At 38.0% G+C, this 17501-nt stretch overlaps 3 protein-coding genes across 3 annotated transcripts; 2 read left to right on the top strand and 1 right to left on the bottom strand.

Moving 5' to 3' along the window:
• Positions 1 to 2775: 2775 nt before the first annotated feature.
• LOC106377278 (thymidine kinase b-like) lies at positions 2776 to 3868 on the top strand. Its single transcript, XM_013817477.3, has one exon. The coding sequence runs from the start codon at positions 2857 to 2859 to the stop codon at positions 3718 to 3720; it is 864 nt and encodes a 287-aa protein (XP_013672931.2). The 5' UTR covers positions 2776 to 2856; the 3' UTR covers positions 3721 to 3868.
• A 340-nt stretch (positions 3869 to 4208) lies between these two features.
• On the bottom strand, positions 4209 to 9955 carry LOC106439903 (G patch domain-containing protein TGH). The gene is made up of 16 exons (XM_013881442.3): positions 9736 to 9955; positions 9377 to 9467; positions 9201 to 9295; positions 8948 to 9051; positions 8540 to 8601; positions 8354 to 8422; positions 8032 to 8183; positions 7739 to 7814; positions 7574 to 7660; positions 7396 to 7470; positions 7068 to 7212; positions 6422 to 6911; positions 6005 to 6286; positions 5793 to 5921; positions 5235 to 5411; positions 4209 to 5149 (listed from the first exon to the last, which is right to left on the bottom strand). The coding sequence occupies exons 1-16, from the start codon at positions 9868 to 9870 to the stop codon at positions 4493 to 4495; spliced, it is 2826 nt and encodes a 941-aa protein (XP_013736896.1). The 5' UTR covers positions 9871 to 9955; the 3' UTR covers positions 4209 to 4492.
• Positions 9956 to 13554: 3599 nt separating this feature from the next.
• Positions 13555 to 15044, top strand: LOC106377280 (protein MIZU-KUSSEI 1-like). The gene has a single exon (XM_013817479.3). The coding sequence runs from the start codon at positions 13803 to 13805 to the stop codon at positions 14643 to 14645; it is 843 nt and encodes a 280-aa protein (XP_013672933.1). The 5' UTR covers positions 13555 to 13802; the 3' UTR covers positions 14646 to 15044.
• The last annotated feature ends 2457 nt before the right edge of the window (positions 15045 to 17501 follow it).

Below are 17501 nucleotides of genomic sequence, written 5' to 3'. Positions count from 1 at the left end.
GGAATATTGTTACCATTTGAAGTTTTCTCCAAGGAATTTTAAAACCCACGAGCTCAGGAATCCATCCACTTCACCAGATTCCATCATTTTTTTCCCGTGCTGCTAAAGAAGGGCAGAAAAAAAAATGGACACAAGGAACACCAATGACAAACAAACAAAAGTGTCTTTTTCCAACAGATGTATGTCATTAGATTCTTCTTGAACATCCACTTTCATTAGTGGTAATGTTACAAAACAGAAGCTAATGCGAAAATAACAAGTAGTAGTAGTATGGCTCTGTTGACTGTTTTTAATCACTGAATGTCACCCACTAGGATCCTAACTAAATTGTGTTAAAAAAAAGGATCCTAACTAAAGGATTATTGTTCCAAAAAAGAAAAAAAACTAAAGGATTATTACGCTCTCTAGATTACACAATTTACCAACGTGTTGAGTAATTATTGTTCCATGGGTAAAGATTAGTGTTATGTGTGGATCTCTTATAATTAGACAAGAAAAAAAAACAAGGGTGGTCCGTAAGGCAACAACATCCAGGTAACATGCCGGATTAAAGAGCCAGAGAAGGTAACAAAAAGTCACACATTGCATCAAGAAAACCCGAGATCTCAGCAAACCTCAAGAGGTAAACCCATCACAACACACAGCTATCTTCAGGTACAAAAAAAAGCAGGAGAAAACCAGTGGCCAGAGTCTTATCATTTTAGCTGATCTGAAAACCTGAATTGAGTCAACAAGGAACTCAAACCCTTGATACATGTAAACCAGAAGAAAAATTCTATCAGCAGCAGAGTCACGACCTTGGTTCAAAAACAGATCAAGAAAACATGCAACCAACACTATCATTAAAACCTATAGAGGATTTTTTTTTTTTTTTGGAAAAAAGGGTTTTCATGAAATTGTCATCAGACATAAGTACATGGTTGGATTTAAGATAGTTTGTATGTCATTCAAGTATGAACACATGGTGGACACAGCAAGTACACCTACAAACAAAAAAAAAACAACAACATTGATTTTTTTACACCCCCCCCCCCCCAAAAAAAAAATAAAGAGACAAGAATCATAAGCAAAAAGTCCTAAAAAAAAATCATTTTTGTATACATAAAAAAAAAAAGAATTTGGCTTAGTATAATTTTCCCTGACGTTCTCAAAAGCTAAGATCCATAAGTAAAAATACTTTTGATATCAGCTGAGAATTTTTTTCTTTTTTTTTTTAATTCAGAGTATCTTTATCTCATGTTCATATTGTCAGATTAAAATAGATTAATACAGAAGAAATGAGACAAATCAGGAAGGAGAAGCACTGGATGCAGAGGTTTATCGATCGATTCATGCTTCCCATGTAAATTGTTTCCAACATCATTTTTCACAGGAATTGATCGATGAACCGCTGCCTCCAGCGACTTCAACTTTCATCATATTCGCCAAAGGTAAATGAGAAGACAAACCAAAACAATCGTAAATCAAACAAAAAAAGAATAGAGTTTACAGATCTGAGATAATAAGTGATCAACACAAATTATTGATGGAAAGCTGGAGATCTCAAAAATTTAGAGAGAGAGAGGTAGATGTAGTTTATGTATACCAACGAGCCTCTAGTATATTATATATATAGAGGGGGAGAGGCGTAGTTACTTACATACATGCATGTGAGAGTAGAGTAACACAAAGACCAACAACCACCGAATTTGAAAGGAGGAAATGGAATCTGATGACTCACCGTTTTATCCTTTTTGCCGTACATTTTACTCTCTTTTTTCTCTTCCTCGTCTTTTGTCCTTTTGGTCAATTAAATTTTGACTGGAAAGACAAAGATTCTCATGTTTTTTTCTTCAAAAACTTCTTTTTCTTCTACTTTTTTTTTTACTGTCGAACCTTTTTCATTTATTTTCTATTTTCTAGTCTATTAATTAAAATGAAAAGATTAAATATCAAGGAGACAAATGATTCTATACTGTTTGTAAAAAGTATATCAAATGATTTCTATACAAAAGTTCAACTCTTGTGTTACTTATATTTTCTAGTCAATAATATGAAGATAAGATGTGGAGTAGATAAATATTTAGATAGATTTGTATATCGACCGTTACAATTAAAAATATATGTGCAAGTTTTTTTGTTAATTTATTATAATATTATAATTACGAAGATCCCTGTAAATATTTATTCTGTAGTGTCTGCATAACTGTTTAATAAATCGTTTTCGGAAATTGAAATATGGACGTCCTATAATGTGCAATTTGCAAAAAAATTATATAGCATGAGATTCGAACCCAAATTTAGATGTAGAAACTTTTAAACTTTGACTACTAGGATACAGTGCAGGTTTATTAGCAAAAAAAAAAAAAAAAACTAGGACTAAAAATGTAATATTTTTCCATATAAACAAGATATGGTCAGATAAAAAATTTCGAAATAATCTTTTTATCAATCAAAATTTGGTTTAAAACATATGTGCCTTGATTAAAAAAGATTACAATCTACTTTGGCATCAAGCTTGACTTTAAAGTTTTGCCATTTTTCATATTCTCTAACTAATCTAGAATTTTCATTTTGTTTTTCCTGGGTCAACTCAATATACTCAGTACTAATGATTTTGATCTGTATTAGTAGTAAAGAGAGTTTACATATGATATCTGAAACTAACCTCTAGACTCTAGTTATAAATCCAAACCCAAAAAGTCAAAGAATGTCTAAGAATTGGCCCACGGTCAAGGGCCTACTTAAGGCCCAGTAGTATCATATAAATATTATGGCCCACTATCTCATCACTCCAGCTTAACTTCATTTTTCCACTATCTGCTTAAACCCTAGGAGTTGCGAAAAAAAATCATTTTCTCAATCTTTGCTGCTTCAATGAGAACACTAATCTCTCCATCTCTTCCTCCCCTCTTCTCTCTCCACCTCCCTAAACCTTCCCTCTTCTCTACAGCTCTCCGCGCCTCCCGCTACCCTCTCACAGCTTCCGCCTTCTCGCTCAACAGACTCCCCACTAATCCGCATCGTCCCTCGGCCTCACGCCGCGAATTGCATACGGAGGCGGCGTCTAAGTCTAAGCCCTTCTCTGCTCCCCCCGGGGAGATACACGTCGTCGTCGGTCCGATGTTCTCCGGGAAAACCACAACGCTTCTCCGCCGAATCCTCTCGGAGAGGGAGAGCGGGAAGAAGGTAGCCGTCATCAAATCGGATAAAGATGACAGGTACTGTGCGGAATCGATCGTTACTCACGACGGAGAGAAGTTCCCTTGCTGGGCTCTCCCTGATCTAAACTCTTTCAAGGAGAGATTCGGTTTCGATGCGTATAGGAATCAGTTGGACGTGATTGGGATCGACGAGGCGCAGTTCTTCGGGGACCTCTACGAGTTTTGCCGCGAGGCGGCTGATAAGGAGGGTAAAACGGTAATTGTGGCGGGATTGGACGGTGATTATCTGAGGAGGAGGTTCGGTTCGGTGCTGGATTTGGTTCCGGTTGCGGATACGGTTACGAAGCTGGCGTCGAGGTGTGAGGTTTGTGGGAAGAGAGCTTCGTTTACGCTGAGGAAGACGGAGGAGAGGGAGACGGAGTTGATTGGTGGAGCGGAGGTGTATATGCCTGTGTGTCGGAGTCATTACGTTAGCGGTCAAGGCGTTTTGGAGACCGCTCGTGCCGTTTTGGATGCTTCTTCCCAGCGAAACGCGACGCGCGGTTTAGAAGCAACGAGTCTCTCCCCTCCGTTTTAATCCGCGTTTTGCGTTTTGTAGTTGATTCAAAAGCCTTCTAGATAGCGTTAGAGGGTTTAGAAAAGAATCAATTTTTTAGCTGCCTTGAGAATGTGATGTACCACTTATTAGCTTAATCAGTGATTTTAATTACAGAACTTTGTTCCAACAGACATCCTTAGACGTATGTAACTGAAGGTTTGACCAACAATACAAGTCACAATAAAAGGCTAAACAAGATTTAACAATTGTTTATCAATCACAAAGTTAAAAAAAACAATCGTATCATATGTAAACTAAGCTCCAGGACTGCTAAGGTTATCATTTGATATACCACCTTCACCATCAAGACAATGCAGAGAACTTTTCATTGCATAACTCTGATTCTATGGTGTTTCAATGTTCACAAAAGGATGTATGCAAGTGTTGAAAGTGGAGATGTACCACTTAGCTTAATCAGTGATTTTAATTATAGAACTTTGTTCCAACAGACGCCCTCTGAAGGTTGATTAACAATACAATTCTAATAAATGAAAGGCTAAACAAGATTTAACAATTGTTTACCAATAATAAAGTAAAGAAACCATATAATTATCCTAAGGATTCACTGAACACAACCGTATCATATAATAAACTAAACTCATCATTTGATATACCAACTGACCATCGAGGCAGTGCAGAGAATCTTTCATTGCATAACTCGAGTCTATGGTGTTTCAATGTTCACAATAATAATGTCTGCAAGTGTTTTGATATTTCCCGAGTTAAGCCAGCCAATAACTCTGGTTTGACTTCAGTCTCTTCGCCTCCGCTTCTCCCGCTTTGACTCTTTCCGTTCTTCGTCTCCGCTGTACCGTGAGGAAGAAGAATCCTTGGTCTTGTAATGCTTTGAATGTTTCTTGTGGCCACTCCTCTTCTCTCTCGAAGATTCTCTCTGCTTTCTTCTTGATCTTGAGCTATGCTTATCCCGTTTGTGGTAGTCACTGGACGAGTCACTCTCTGAATCATAGTTTCTATGCCTATCTTTCTTGGAACGTTTTCTCCTCCGTTCATCTCCCGAGGATTCACTCGAATATAGATCGTTTCCACCACTCCAGTTTCTTGGCGACTTCTCTCTCTTTTGTGTACTCTTTTCTTCTTCAGACACGGGTTTGAGGCTGCTCGTCTTCTCCTCCGGTTTCTCTTTCAATCCAGGTCTTCTCTCAGAAGAAGCATCGGGCTTGCCTTTGGCCTTGTTCTCTGCTTCCATTGGCTTGGTTCCTTCCGGGTAAGGGGCATCAGAAGGTACTTCGAAACCTAGTTCTTTCCCTAGAGATTCTAGAAAATCACCAGCTATCAGTCGGTTTAATGTTGTTGCAGCCGCTTCATTCTTCTTTTCTTGACCATCTTGTATCTTTCCATTCATAGGTTGTTGTTCTTCATCATCTTCAGAATCATCAGAGAAAATGGCCTACAAGTGAACATAACCGAATATTAGTCGACTGATCAAATTGGGATATAGCATAAACTTTTTCAGACAAAGACACCCTCTTTACCTTGTAAAGATCAACAGGTCTCTCCACATTCTCCACTTCTACCTCGACTTCAGGCTCTTTCTCAGGTTCTTGTAAATCAGAGACTTGGCGTGCTCCCGATCCAGATGCAGCTTTCACTGTATCCGGCAAGAATAGGAGAGAATCCATTTTGTTTCTTGCTCTCGGAGCAGCTGCCGGCTGTAAAATTGAAGGGAAAGCGTATAAGATTAAATAAAACATCAATAAGCAAGAACATGACACTGAAAATCGCATAATGTACCCCTTGAAGGGATCCTATAAGAAAAAGAATACAATGAGCCTTTTATTATGACAAAATTAACCAACAGATATCAAGTTGAAAGCAGTGTTTCTGACTATCTTTTTGTCATTTATATCAACACGCACATCATTCATTGTTTGTATATTTTATCACATCAAATTGCATTTAATGCGACTAAGTTCATGATTATGCAAAATTTTCACCAACAAATCTGCGTTCCACAACAAGACATTATAGGATAGTTCATTTTCTAGTCTAAATGACATTCCAGAAGGAGAAGCAAGGAACCACTTATTTACCTTTCCCATGAACGGATCAGGAAGATCAAAACGTTTGCACAGAAGAGGTGCAGGACGCCACTGGAACTCCTCCCTTTTAGGGTATGTCTTACTTGTTTTCATGTCTACTACTCCAGTGTCTTTAATTTGCTGTTAGAAAAAAAAACAATTTTGCATATGAGTATAGAACCCCCAATGCACAGAATAAAGCTATGAAGATTCTGTAGGCATACCTCTGTTCCACCAGAAGTAAACTGCAGCCCTCCGGCAAGAAAGTCGATAGGCCGTTCGGTAGCCCGTCTGACCTCCTTGTAAGCTTTCCCTTTCTCAATTGCCTCAGCTGCAGCCTCAAAGTCCAACCTCTCTTGAGCACGAGCGGATTCCGACACTATGTTGAATCTGTTGGAATCTGATGAACGTAAACCTCCTTTATATTTCTCCTTGAGAAACTGCTCAAATCTTTCTTGTTTTGCTAGGTCTTCTTTGAAAGGCTTTATAGCATCTGCTGCCTCTTGCTATTTCAAGGAGAGAAATAGCAAAAAAGTCTAAAATGTTAGTGAAAGGTAAAGAAAGGCAGATGACTTCCTTGAAACACATCTACTAAGTGTAGTCATGCTAAATTCTTATAAGGTGTAAAGTAGTTTACTTACAGAGGAAGCTGATTTGGTGAATGTGTCAGAGAGATTGGTCGGGAACTGGAATGATCCTCCAGAAGAAGAAGATGTTTCTGTTTCTTTCAAACTTTTCTGCAAAGGCCTTTCCCCTAATAAGCTACCACGCGTTTCTGCAGTCATTTTCTGCACGCTTGGAGGGACCTTAACATCTAACTGTAGATTACTTTGACCACTGCGCTTTTGTTGCTCCTCCCACAGCCTTCTTGCATAGTAGTCATGACCGCTACCTCCCCGAAGAAAATCAAACAACTGATTTGATTCATTCTTCTCTCTAGAGAGATCCTCGTACAGTTTCCCGCAGCGGGAAACAAATGTTGCAAAGCCATCGATCAGAAGTTTCAGATTCTTATCTTCAGGGGGAGGAACATCTGGAGGAGTAGAAGCAGTTGGCTTAGTTTCAGTCTCCCGAGGACCAGAAAATTTATGTCGGGCCACAAAGTCCTTTGGGATTTTCGGAGGATCAAATCTAACAAAATAAGAAGGAAAAAAAAAACAAAATGATGTGAATTCTAGTAATATGCAGATGAAAGTAAATCGTTGTAATCAGAAAATTATGAGAGAAAGAGCTCCACTACACGTGCAGAAGTGAGATGACATTGAGTTAAAAGTTAATTTGGTATACCTTTCTACACTGTAGTCAGAATTCGAAGCAGCTCCAAAACCAGGCAGAACGTTATGCTCTTTTGAGGTTAACCTAAGTCTATTGTCATTGCTCGGTCTTGCTGGCTGTTCATCTTCTATGACATAAGTCTGATCAAAGTCATATCCTGAAAGAAATGAAATACACTTGGTATTATAGCATACAAACTTGGTATAACCAGAATTAATTTACTTTAACAGACAATGGTTTGCTTCCTCGAGAATCAGAGAAACAGTTCAAACCCCACAGATATACGTCTGCTTATAACGAAAAACAACCATGATTAGAGATATAGCAAATCTGTTCTTACCAGCATACACATCTTCATCCTCGACATCAAGCTCCTCGAGTGCGCCAATGCCAAAACCAGGAGCCATCTTTCCTGCTGATTGTTAAACTCATATTAGCAAAACACCACAATAATGGCAACCAAAATCTGGCATATACATATGCAATACAACATGTCAAACGGTAAGACAGGATCTTACATTTTGGTCCGAAAAGACTTTCCTTCATTGACAAAGGTTTTCTGTAGCCAGCCTCCTTACTGGCAGACAAGCGAGATCTTTTGTTTTCTACAATTCAGAACAAATGCAAATTAATGAAAAGAATGCTCTGACAGCAAAAACATCATAAAAGTCCAAACTACATACCTCTAAACTCAGGAGCATGCTTAAAAGGATCATATCCTAAACCATGCAGGTCCAGCTTTGGATTGAGAACATATACCTGCAATAGATTACGAAGGCACAAAGAGAATCATCACAAATTAAAGTATCTGAGGGTAATATCTAAAGAAAATCTGCAGCAGATTAGAAGCCGTATCTACAGTCCTAAATTTGTTCTGATACGAAGTTCAAATCTGAATGAAAGATGTATGCAACATCGCAATTACAATGAACAGCATAAAGTTCGTTTTCAAAGAAAAACTAGAAAGTTGACTCACAGGTGTGGTTTCAGAAAATTTAATATCTTCACTGAACTGTGGACCCAGAGAAGTTTCCGCTTCAGTCTCCAAAACCAGTGAGTCCGAAGATTCCTTAGTATTCTCATCAGCGGAGAAGGCTAAGAATGCTTTTCTAGCTTCCCTACGAGCATCTGCACCATATCAAAGAGAGACATGTTAGATTTAGGAGTAAAATTAATCAAAAGGAAACAAAAACAAAGTCGGATATGTGAATTTCCAAGATGAAAATGTACTGGGCACGCACTGCCGATTGGTGCACAAACGAAAGCTACGGATTAATGCATGTTAAACAAGTTCAAACCTGAACTAGCACGCACATCCTTTATTGAATGACCACGCCGCCATCCCATCTTTAAAAGAAGTTTGACTCCTGAAATAAAAGAAAGAAGAAAATGTGTGAGATCTCTTTACTTAGTGCACTGGAGAAAATAAAGAGAACAGATAAAGGAGGTCTTGCAAAAACTTAAAAGAGGCTTTCAAAACTAACCAATCGATTCCGGAGCTGGAGCAATAAGCTCGTCATGAACTGGGCCAGGAATCGCTGATGGCCTGCGATACAGTAAAGAAGTTGTTACAAACAAACCACAAAACATACAGATATTAACTTCATAGCCAGCTTAAATGAAGAAAAGGAACCTTTAAGTTATAGCAACTTCTTTACTTATCGAAATTAGACTATCACACAATGTACAAAATTGTATTTCGTGCCAAATCAAAAAGAAGCAGCCCTAAAAAAAGAGCTTAAACTCCTAAGAAACTTCCAGATGATTGCAACGAGTAGTAGAAAAACTAGTAAGAAAGAGAGGACAATCCGTTCCACACTTGAATTCTGATCAGGCTACAAGCCTACAACAATGCATGACTAAGGAATATGAGACAAAAGGTATAGAGAGACCTTTCATGCTGTTCTTTCTCAGCTTGCTTGCGAGAATGTTCGGCTGCTGTAAATCCAAATGTGTCAAACTGCGAGCTCGCAGCCAGTGACTGCCCCTCCATCTCCTGAGATATAAGGGCAATTAAAGAAGCTTAACATCGTTATATATATTGAACGTATTCCCACAGAAGTGTTGCCATTGAGAAGTGTTGCAGCAGGATTATGCAATACCGTTTAACTTGAAATAGAGCTTTTTAAAGAATATGAAACATACCGCCTTTTCATCTTCATCTAGAAAGTCAGAAATACTTTGCTGCCTCGCTCCAGCTCTGTTCTTCCTTGACGACGTAAACGACTGTGGAGCCCATCCTGAAATTCAACTCAGACTGTAAACAGCAAATTACAGATGGAAATCTAAAAAAACACCCAACTAATTTTCAAATTTTTTACCTTCTTTAGACCCAACTGTATTGTAATACCCAGCAGAATATCCACCAGTAAATGCTCCATGGAACCTTCTCCGTCCCTCTTCATCAGTCACCTGAGAAGCTTTCCATAGAATATAAGTAAATATATATTGGAAAGCTGCATATAATCAATCTAATAAAACATTAACATAAGCTGACAACAAATAACTAAATCTCAGATACATATCAATTTCGAATAAACATGATTCTCAGTACTAAAACCAGCTCACGTAGATGCATTCACATCGAATGTTAATAACCAAAGCGGGTTCTCGCGATTCATCTATTATTCATCAGCAGCAGCAAGTAAAGAGACGGCTAGAAGAATCAAAAATATCTCACCTCTTGCTTCCAAGCAGGGAGAGTTTTTAGGGTTCCCGAAGCTCCGGCGACTGCTTTCTTTTTCCGGCTAGCGATTTCATCCTCTCGCTCTATCGGCGTCCCGTGGAATACGAAATCATCCTCGTCTAACCCCATTCCCTCTCGTTCACCACCGAGCAAAGCGATTTTTTTTTTTTTTATCAAAGCAAAGCGATTTTTAAATTCTGAATCAATGTCGAGATTCGAGAATAATCAAGGAGGAGAAATATGGGCCTGACTTGGGCCAATTAGTCGGCCCAGTATGAGTTTGAATTTTATGCTGAATGGTCTCTCTAAAAAACTCCCTACTAGTTCAAACGCAGCGGCTGCGGTTGCGGTTACGGAAGTTTGTAAATGCGGGTGGTTGTGGTTTCTAGCGGTTTTAAGAGATTTGTACGACTGGTACTGCAGTTAAAAATTGGTGCATTTGCGGGTGACTTATGACTGGTTAACTACCAAATGCGGTAACAATCAAATAATAAATTAACAATATTTACATTTAATATAATTATAAAAATATCAAAAATCATAAAATTATAATAAATATAAAATTTATATTTAGAAAGTTATAATTTTAATTTTTGAAAATTTATTGAAATTGTTTTTATTATAAAATTTTATAATATTAATTAAAATATAATAGATATATTTTAATATTTTCATAATTTCAATTTTAATTTTTTTATTAAATATTTTTACTTTTGTATATATTGTTTAAAAAATAAAAAATTTTACCATTCCGCAACCGCCCGCAACCGCAAACGCTAGCTGGAGCCAGCTTATGAATTTATGAGATTCGGAGCTGTTTGAAGGGGTTTAGAGCGATTTGAGTGATTGTTGCAAACCGCCGACAACCGCTATCTCTCTAACTAGGCAAACTCGAGAATGGAACAAAGTTCGTATTGAAGAATAGGTATCAGACCTTGCTTCACAAACCCTATGCCTTAGTCTCCATGGATCACAAGATTTGTATATTTGGCCTCTCCAAAAGTCGGGGTATCTACACAGCAAAAATAGGTTATTTCTCTGTTCAAACAACCAAGACTCAATATACAATTACACTCTTGAACAATAACAACTAGGACTGGAAAAAATGCTTATATAGTCACTTCTGGATCTTTAATACTTCTTGTAGAAAGTGTGATACAATGCTCTTCCAACCGGAGACAGTCTGCAGATTCAAAGCATACTCATCAACATGACTTGTTCCAAATGTGGAATCTCGGAGTCTATTTTCCATATTCACTTCCACTGCCAATTCGCAAAAGAAATCTGAAAACTTGGACCATGAAGTCAATCCCTGGATATTACCCTATAAAATGCCTTCAATCAAGTTCTTCAAACTTCATCAGTATGGGTGAATCGCCCACCTATGGTTTCACCAGCAATGCCTTCCCTTGGAACGCTTGGTCAATTTGGATCTTACACATTCACCTCCTATTCAAAAAAAGATCCCTCTCTCCTAGGAAATGATCCTCAAATCTTTTATTGCCATCATAGAATGGGAGCAATGGCAATCTTTATGACCCTTCATTTGTCCCAAAATTGCATGTCTACCATTTCATCTGCGCTTGGACCATGGACCTGTTTAATTCTTATTAATGAAAATATTACATGTTGCTAAAAAAAATCATATGATATCTTGTTGTATCAATATAAAAAGTATTGCTCAATTATTTGTTCGTATGTTTTTGTCTTCTTACATTTACTGAATACACATGTTACTACTTTCTTACTAAAAGTAATAAAAAATTGATATGTGATATCATCGAAGCGCGTAGAGCATATGGAGTGTGTAGTTCGGGTGAGAGAGACTTGGAGAAGGGCACGGTACTTGGTTACTAGGACCATCACCGGGAGTGACGTGTTAGTTCGCAGGTCTCTGTTTACTCTGCCCCCGACAACAACTAGCATCACAACGGACCTATTTCATTCTCTCTTTTTATGACGTCAATAAAACCAAACTGTACTCTTTTTTTATTAACACAACCAAACTATACAACTTTATACTTTTTTGCACATTGTTTATACGATTTGTGTTATAGGATCGTTTATTCAACGATATAAGACAAAGCCTGTCGAATGTTGTATGCCTCTCAATGGCACGTCACACCAGTCTTTGTTTGAGAATATTTCGTACTGAATCAAAACTATTTAAAAACATTAGTAAAAGAAAAATTTCACCCATCATTCATGAATAGTTGAATATATAAAACTTTCCAGTGAAGTACTTACACCATACACAATAATACTAGACATAATGACTTGAACAACAATAATTGATAAAATCCATTTGCTTTGGGACAAAGACTTGAAGTTCTTGATGATGAAGAAGAAGAAAAATAATTGGAAAGAAAGTTGGTTTACATGAACTTAAGAAACAACCAAAGCATGTATCTTCCAGTTATATTGAGTCTTGTAGTATATTTATGTGATTTAAGTGATGGGATTGAATTTTGGTCCAAGGAAATTTATACAAAACCGTTTGTAGTTATTTGTTTGTAATAGAATGTGTCAAATGGTGTTGATGTTGTTTACAAAGATCTTGTAAATCGCCAACTAAAATAAAACTTTGATCCGTCTGTGTCAAATTATTTTGAGTTCTCCAGTGTTCTTTACTCTTTTGCTTTGTGTCAACTACTGTTTTTTACTTTTGTTACTAGTAAGATATTAAAAAGTTTAGTCTACTGCCAAAAACTTAAAAAGGTATCAAAAATGTTTGTTATTTAGTTTTATTAAAAAATGGAAAGATACAAAAGCATATGTTCAATAATCACATAGAGCTGGTTTGAAATGGATCCTCTCTTTTTTTTTTGAAAGAAAAATAGATCCTTTTTCACTGTAAATTCCACTCATCAAACGCAAGGAACAAAGAGAATACAACATTGTTACACTAAGCCGGCGAACACAAGCAAGTTTCCTGAGACTAATCATATGGAGGCCGAGATTTTGTCAACATTTAGTTTGAATTGGATCCTAAGTTAACTATTAAAATATTTATCAATTTCTCTTATCGTTTTTTTTTCAATCAAACCCATTCATTTGAAATTCTGTACGAACATTTTGAATATGATTAGAGAGACTGTATGTAGAATGTAGATTTAATATTAGAGAGACTCTAATGTAGAGTGAAGATTTAATATAAAGAAGTGTACTAAACACTTTTTACTGTACAAAAAGATTGAGGTCAAAAAGAGAGGAGGACTGAGGAGTCAAACAAAATGAGGCTCTTTGTGATAACCCCACATCGAAAATGAAACAACGAACACACTTTGTCTCCCAGATTCCTTTCCTTTGTCATTTTCTCGTGTTTCTCCCAAAGTATTCAACAAAAACACAATCCTAGTTATTCTCTAGCAATAAACAAATCATATAAGTTACTATATCTCAAAAGCCAAATAATACAACAAACGAGTATCAAATAACCAAATATCCACATTACTTTAATGACTATATTCACACAGTACATTTTTCTCTCGAGAAGAGAGTTTAGCCGTAAGATTAACGAGGTAAATTTACCCAAAAAAAAGATTAACGAGGTAGTAGAAGTATTAGTGAGAGTAATAGAAACAAATAAAAATAAAGTAGAGTTAAAGAAGATCATTAGAGAAACAAAAATCTGTTTATTCTTTTCTTCTTCAGTGGATGAATTGTTCTTTATTTCTTTTCTATTTGGTGCAAAATTATCCCAAGACGAATCATTTGACACCAATATTGAACTAAAAAAAGCAAAAGACAAATCTACACAAAACGAAACTATTATTTTCTCTCTTTTTCTCCTTTATTTTCCAAAATCTTATAGAAAATTAGTTGGTAGGTCCATTCTCTGTCGATGTATTTATCTAATCTTCTCTCTCACACCAATACATTCACAGCGACAAGAGAGAGATAAAAGAGTGAAGGCAGAGATAGAGAGAGAGAGAGTGACCAAATAGACCAAACCCTGAAGTTAAATTCACACCAACTACTTTGATCATTAGCTCATCCATAACCACATACTCACTTCTCTCTGTGTCTCTCTCTCTTCCCTTAAGCTTCAGCTTCTTTCAATGGCGAAACCAAACTCAGATGACTTCGCCTCCAAGAGACACAACAGCTTCCACTGGACACGAAAAGTCGGATCAGACGAAAACGACGACGTTCCTTCCCATAACCCTCTTCCCGACAACACTAAACCACTTCCAAAACACAATCCTTCCTCTTCATCTTCCTCTACTGCGATCACTCCCAAAAGAAAACTCCAATCTTTCGCCGTCTCTCGTCTCCGTTCGGTCATCGCTTCCCTCAGCAGAGCCCGACCCGGTAACAACAACTCCGGACTCGGGTCACGGGTCGTGGGCACGCTTTTCGGATCACGCCGCGGACACGTGCATTTCTCAGTCCAGAAAGATCCGACTTCCCCTCCGGCGTTTCTCATCGAGCTCGCGACTCCGATCAGCGGACTTGTCAAGGAGATGGCTTCGGGGCTCGTGAGGATCGCTCTGGAGTGCGACAAGGCCAAGGAGGAAGAGAAAGAAGAAGGAGAAAAGGGAAGACGCCGCCACGGCGGAGGAGATAAGACGAAGGCTGCGGTTCCACGGCGGTTGGTGGAGGAGCCGACGTGGAGGACTTACTGCAACGGGAAGAAGTGTGGGTTCGCGACGAGGAGGGAGGGCGGTGAGAAGGAGAAGAAAGTTCTGAAGGCGCTTGAGATGGTTTCCATGGGCGCCGGAGTTTTGCCGGAGACGGAGGAGACATCCGTCGGCGGCGGTGGTGGTGGCGGTGGTGATATAATGTATATGAGGGCGAAGTTCGAGCGAATTGTGGGGTCGCGTGATTCGGAGGCTTTCTATATGATGAATCCTGATAGCAATGGAGCTCCTGAGCTCAGTATCTATCTACTCAGAATCTGATGAAGACGACGAATCTAAGAAGATGATCCTACCAAAGCCTCTAACTGAGGAGGAAGGTTTCACGGTTAAGGAAGATTATTCCGGTTTAGTTACTTTAAATAGTCGGTTAAGTGGTTCTTTTGGGGAATTAAAGTAGCTATGTCTCTAATACTCGAAAATCGTATTTTAATCGATGTGAACGTGATCGATCGATAATGCGTAAGAGCAAGTTTTTTTTTTTTTTGGGAGGTGGCTTTAGAAGGTTTTAAACTTTGGTATATGGAGCTGGAGGACTTGTAAATGTATAAAATTCGCCTTTTTTTTTAATGTGTAATCTCTTTGTTGTTTTAAAAATGTTTATGTTATCATGGGGGCACCCAGCCTGTAGAATCATAATGATTAAAGTCTTGATTTGTTTCACATTTCCATTAGTATCTTGGTCACTAAATTATGCTTTAAAGTGTAAAATCATCATTGATATTCTCTGATCCAAGAACAATAATAATAATAAACTGAATTGTATGGACCATTTGGACCATACATTAAGAAGTGTACGCGTATCGAATATAAGGAGGCATCGTATTAAATCTATTACACCTATATTGGGAGATTACTAGCTTCCACACACTGAGAGATAATGATCAGTGTAATTATTATGCATTTAAGTATAGTACAATCAAATTAATTTTTCAAATGTTTAGGGCATCATCGTCAATTACAGAACCAGACGGCATACAGTGATAGTTTCTTACTACTGCTATTGTAAGTCTTTTCCCTAGATTCAAGGCTTTGCTTAAAAGAAAATGCCAGGGAGCTTCTGCTTTATTTTATTTTCATGGTATATTCAGACATATAATTGGATTAGAAATGTTGACTGTGGGATGACGATGGCGACGGCGACAACTTGTTAGGGTTTCCATGGTTTTTCGACGATGGGATCCGGGCAATCAGTGGAGGATACAGGTTCGAGTAGATCTTTGTCAGGATGATAAGATCAGAGTGACATGGAATCGACAAGGGTATATGGTTACAAGGGTCTTACCAAAATCGCTACGAGATTTCTCGGATTCACGAAGGATTTATTGGTATACGGGGAAGATTGGGATTGATAGGCTTCGGCTATCATTAAGAGGCACATCACAGGAGGAGCTGGGTCGGTCTTGCAGGGGCTCAAAAACGAAAATAAGTCCTTTCGGCAATATACAAGGGGATCCACATGAAGAAGGAGAGATTCAGGAGAACGTGTTACGAAGCGTTCAAAAGGGGGATGATCAGATAACTAAGCCAATCCCTTCAGTGGCCCAGCTGGAAACAAACCTGGCTCAGACAGACCCTACAGAGGTAATTATGAATTTTGTAGAGATGGAGAATGGCTTAGTACTAGCAAATAAAGCATTAGAGGTTGACGTTAAGGTTTTAGATGAGGATGTGATGGAGGTAAGTGAGGAACATGTTAATATGGAAAAGACAGGGGAGAATGAAGGTATTGATAATGACTTTAAAAACCTGACGGATGGGGAGGAAAAGGACAAGAGTCTGGATGGAGCTAGTGGTGTTGCAGAGAAGAATAACTCTATTGAGAATGTGGATCAGCTTAAGAAAGGGAAAAAGTTATGGGAGCAGTTTGTGATCGTGGATTTCTTTGTTTCTAATGTTTTAGTAAGCTCTTTGAGCATATTTGTTCTTTTCTTTATATTCTCTTTATTTTTTTTTGGGTTAATAATGTTGGTTAGCTCTTTAAGCAAGATAAAGTATTGGAATAAAAATGGCTACTATGCTTATTATTATAGGTTATTTCCTTTGATAAGCATTGATACTGTTTGGTGGATCTTCATTGGGGCAGTTTCACATTGGTGTTTGGTTTTTATTTGGAACCTAAGAGGGAGGTTTGGTGTTACTTGGTCACATTGTTTTGATATAAATTTTCTGGTTGTCTTGGTTGCAACGCATGGATCACTCGCAGCAAGTCAATTTCTGTGCCTGGCTTCATCAACCCAGTTGCAGAGATCCAGCTTTGATATTACAACGGTTATGGAGCTCTTCTTCATGGTGGCACAGGTGGACGATATGGTATCAATAAAGCTTGATGTTTATCATTCTCCTGTTGTAATTACAATTCTTTCAGAGCAAATGAGGAGTACATATGATGTTTGCATGGTATATCTGGTCAATGGAAAGAGTTTCAGGAAAGGAAACAATTCTGTTACTGATCTGAGCGGAAGAGGGGCCGAGAGAACATGGTGTCTGGTTTATGTAAATTGGTTTGCTACGGATTATTTTTCGTATAATGCATTAGAGTTTGATTTTGGGAATGGGTTATATTTTCTAATACAAACCATCTTGTGGAAGTGGTTTTCTTTGGTCTGGAGGCTTAGTGATATAAAAGGTCGAGGGTTTTTACAAATCCGGTTACGTAGTGACGGCATGAGACGTCTTACTATGCTACTTCTCATGTGTTTGGCCTCCTTAAGTCAAACACAGACACTATTGAAGTACACTGAGAAAACGGTTATGGGCGTGGATTATGGGTGCAAGGTTTTTCAAATGATGTTAATAGGGCCTGTTTCTGATGTTTTTGTGAAGTTGAAAATGTTCGGTATGGAGTGGACTCAACAGTTAATGCAAATATGGAGTGTTTATTTTGATCAAGGCAATTGTATGGATATTTCTCAGTCGTGGTCTTTGTGGAAATCTATGCTGATACAAATGATATTTCTTAAGTACTCTTGGGTCGTCTCGTTATGTGTTGTTCAAGATGGTTATAATAATGGTTCTCGGAGTGTGACTTTAACCAAAGGTGTGATGGATTTATATAGGGGTGTTACAGGTGTATTAATCACCTTGATATGGTGTTCATGGAAATCTGGAATTGTTTGG

This window comes from Brassica napus, chromosome A3 (genome assembly GCF_020379485.1).
Source record: "Brassica napus cultivar Da-Ae chromosome A3, Da-Ae, whole genome shotgun sequence".
NCBI lineage: Eukaryota > Viridiplantae > Streptophyta > Magnoliopsida > Brassicales > Brassicaceae > Brassica > Brassica napus.
Note: the sequence above shows the minus strand (reverse complement) of the source record. Positions and strands in the feature narration are given on the sequence as shown.